The 2339-nt window shown below is 42.1% G+C and overlaps 1 protein-coding gene across 1 annotated transcript in view; it reads left to right on the top strand.

Moving 5' to 3' along the window:
* The window catches only part of LOC102676497 (furin-like protease 2), a 402319-nt gene extending 399980 nt beyond the window's left edge, over positions 1–2339 (top strand). Inside the window, exons 14-17 of the mRNA XM_006609486.2 lie at positions 519–718; positions 1196–1477; positions 1672–1892; positions 2054–2339. Coding sequence (XP_006609549.1) covers positions 519–718; positions 1196–1477; positions 1672–1892; positions 2054–2164 — 814 coding nt within the window. The 3' untranslated portion in view covers positions 2165–2339. The remainder of the gene's footprint in view (positions 1–518; positions 719–1195; positions 1478–1671; positions 1893–2053) is intronic.

Here is a 2339-nt window from a genome sequence, read left to right as displayed (position 1 = left end):
GCATAAAACTTGCAACGCAGGGATGAGTTACTTTTTCTCAAAAATTGAACTTTCGTGTTATAGTTACAAGAGACTCGGTTTCCATTAAAATTAAAATAAACATCATAACAAAAATTTTGACAAATGCATAAAACTTGCAACGCAGGGATGAGTTACTTTTTCTCAAAAATTGAACTTTCGTGTTATAGTTACAAGAGACTCGGTTTCCATTAAAATTAAAATAAACATCATAACAAAAATTTTGACAAATGCATAAAACTTGCAACGCAGGGATGAGTTACTTTTTCTCAAAAATTGAACTTTCGTGTTATAGCAAGAGACTCGGTTTCCATTAAAATTAAGAATTTTGCACGAAATTTGAGTTCGTTCTTTTTCTCGAAGATTGTTACAATTACAAATGAGTGTGAACGAGTTGACAGAGGTCTCGAGTTTTTAAATTTAGCTTTTAAAATTAATACAATCACGATCTCTGGTAACAAGAATATTGACATAATGCGCGAAACTCGTTCCCAACGCAGATACTATAGCGATCGAGGTCAGTGCGCGAAATGCTATCTGGCGTGCAAAACGTGTTCCGGGCCCAGAAGGGATCAATGCGTGACCTGTCCCGGTGGTTGGCAACTAGCGGCGGGCGAGTGTCACCCGGAATGTCCCGAAGGATTCTTCAAGTCCAACTTCGGTTGCCAGAAGTGTCACCATTACTGTCGCACGTGCAAAGGTAGGAGGAATTAGAGAGCAGATATGAGTGCTGGACTCCATGCCTCGATGGAGTAAATATTGAACGAATAGTCATCTCCAGAGAGAATCCCTGGTCCAGATTCCATCCCTGAAACTCATCGATACGATTTATCTTTCGCTATCACTCGCCTTTCAAATTTCAATTTGTGTATATATAACTAACTCGTATTTATCATTTGAGACACATGTCATCCTTCATGGTATTAACCCTTTGCACTCTAGCAACAGCACTTTAATTCATTTACAAAAAGGATCTAAAAAGAGAATTATAATTAATAAAATATCGTGTAAAGTACTTTTGAGAGAAAAAGAAAAAACATTTTAAATTACCTTATTATCATATTATATTATTTTAAATTACCTTAGAAGCTGCTTGTATAAGTCTAGCTCGACATTTGAGCTGATGGAAGAAACGGTGAGGAGTCGACTAAGGGTTTCAATTTATTTTATTTTACAGGCGAGGGGCCGAAGGAATGCACCTCGTGTCCACCCCACTCGATGCTCGAGGACGGCCTGTGCAAAGAATGCCTCGGGGCGCAGTACTACGATTCTCTGACGCGGCTCTGCAAGAATTGCCACCCGGATTGTCGAAGGTGCACCGGCTCTGGGAAGTTCAGTTGCGCCGCTTGCTCGCCCCCGTTGCACCTGGATAAATTGAACAATCAGTGCGTGCCTTGTTGCACGGGCAACGAGAAGGGTGGCCAGGCCGAAGAGTGTTGCCTCTGCGACCCGGAAACCGGTGAGATTAATCATTCGTCCAACCAATCGTTGTCGATAATTTATCCAAAGTGGAATTATTTTTTTTTTTTCTTATAAACATCGATTCGATGAAATCCGATTTGTTCGACGAATTTTAAAGCTACTTTGAAAATTGAATCTTCGAAAAGAATTATGATTTGAATTTCAAAAATTCCTTTTTTGAACACGTGCCAGGTGGCTGCAGGAACAGCTCGCCGGCTGGCAAGAGAAGAGTGCCAGGGACGGAGTTCGCCTCGGCTGACACGGCCATCTCCGAGGTGTACACGAGCTACGAGGGGACAACGACCGATAAAAACGACTCGGTTTCGCTGGCGATAACGGCCACCACGACCATCGCCGTCGCCATTTGTCTCATATCTGTCGCCTTGTTCGCCACTATATTCATCGTGCTTCAGGTAACTGGTTTCGACCTATACATCAGAAATAATCAAATATTAAAACAATAATTCGAAAAATAATCCAAATTTTTGAAATTTGTAAAATTTCAAGAGAAAAAAAAAATTTTCCATAATTTTTCTTTCTTACGTGGAATTAATCGGTCGGTCAATATTTTCAGGCAATATCGGGAAGAAGGGAAAGGAAAAACAAGGGTTACACGCAGTTGTCCGTGAGGGTGGAACCTCCGGACGATGTTTACGCGGACGACACGCCAGAGCTGATGACCTAGACACTTGGCAAAGTTTAGCTACTAACCACCGGACCTAAACCATCGAAGTGTTCGACGACCACGAGACACGGTCTCGAAACCACAGATTAGACCCGATCGCGTGTTTCGCGTGCCGGTTGTTATTGGGAACGTGCGACGATCGGGATCGGGGACAACTAATAAGCCGCGCTTCAAG

The sequence above is a fragment of the Apis dorsata genome, unplaced genomic scaffold, assembly GCF_000469605.1.
Source record: "Apis dorsata unplaced genomic scaffold, Apis dorsata 1.3 scaffold_56, whole genome shotgun sequence".
Lineage (NCBI taxonomy): Eukaryota > Metazoa > Arthropoda > Insecta > Hymenoptera > Apidae > Apis > Apis dorsata.
The sequence above is the reverse complement of the archived record's forward strand: the minus strand, read 5'-3'. Positions and strand labels throughout refer to the sequence as shown.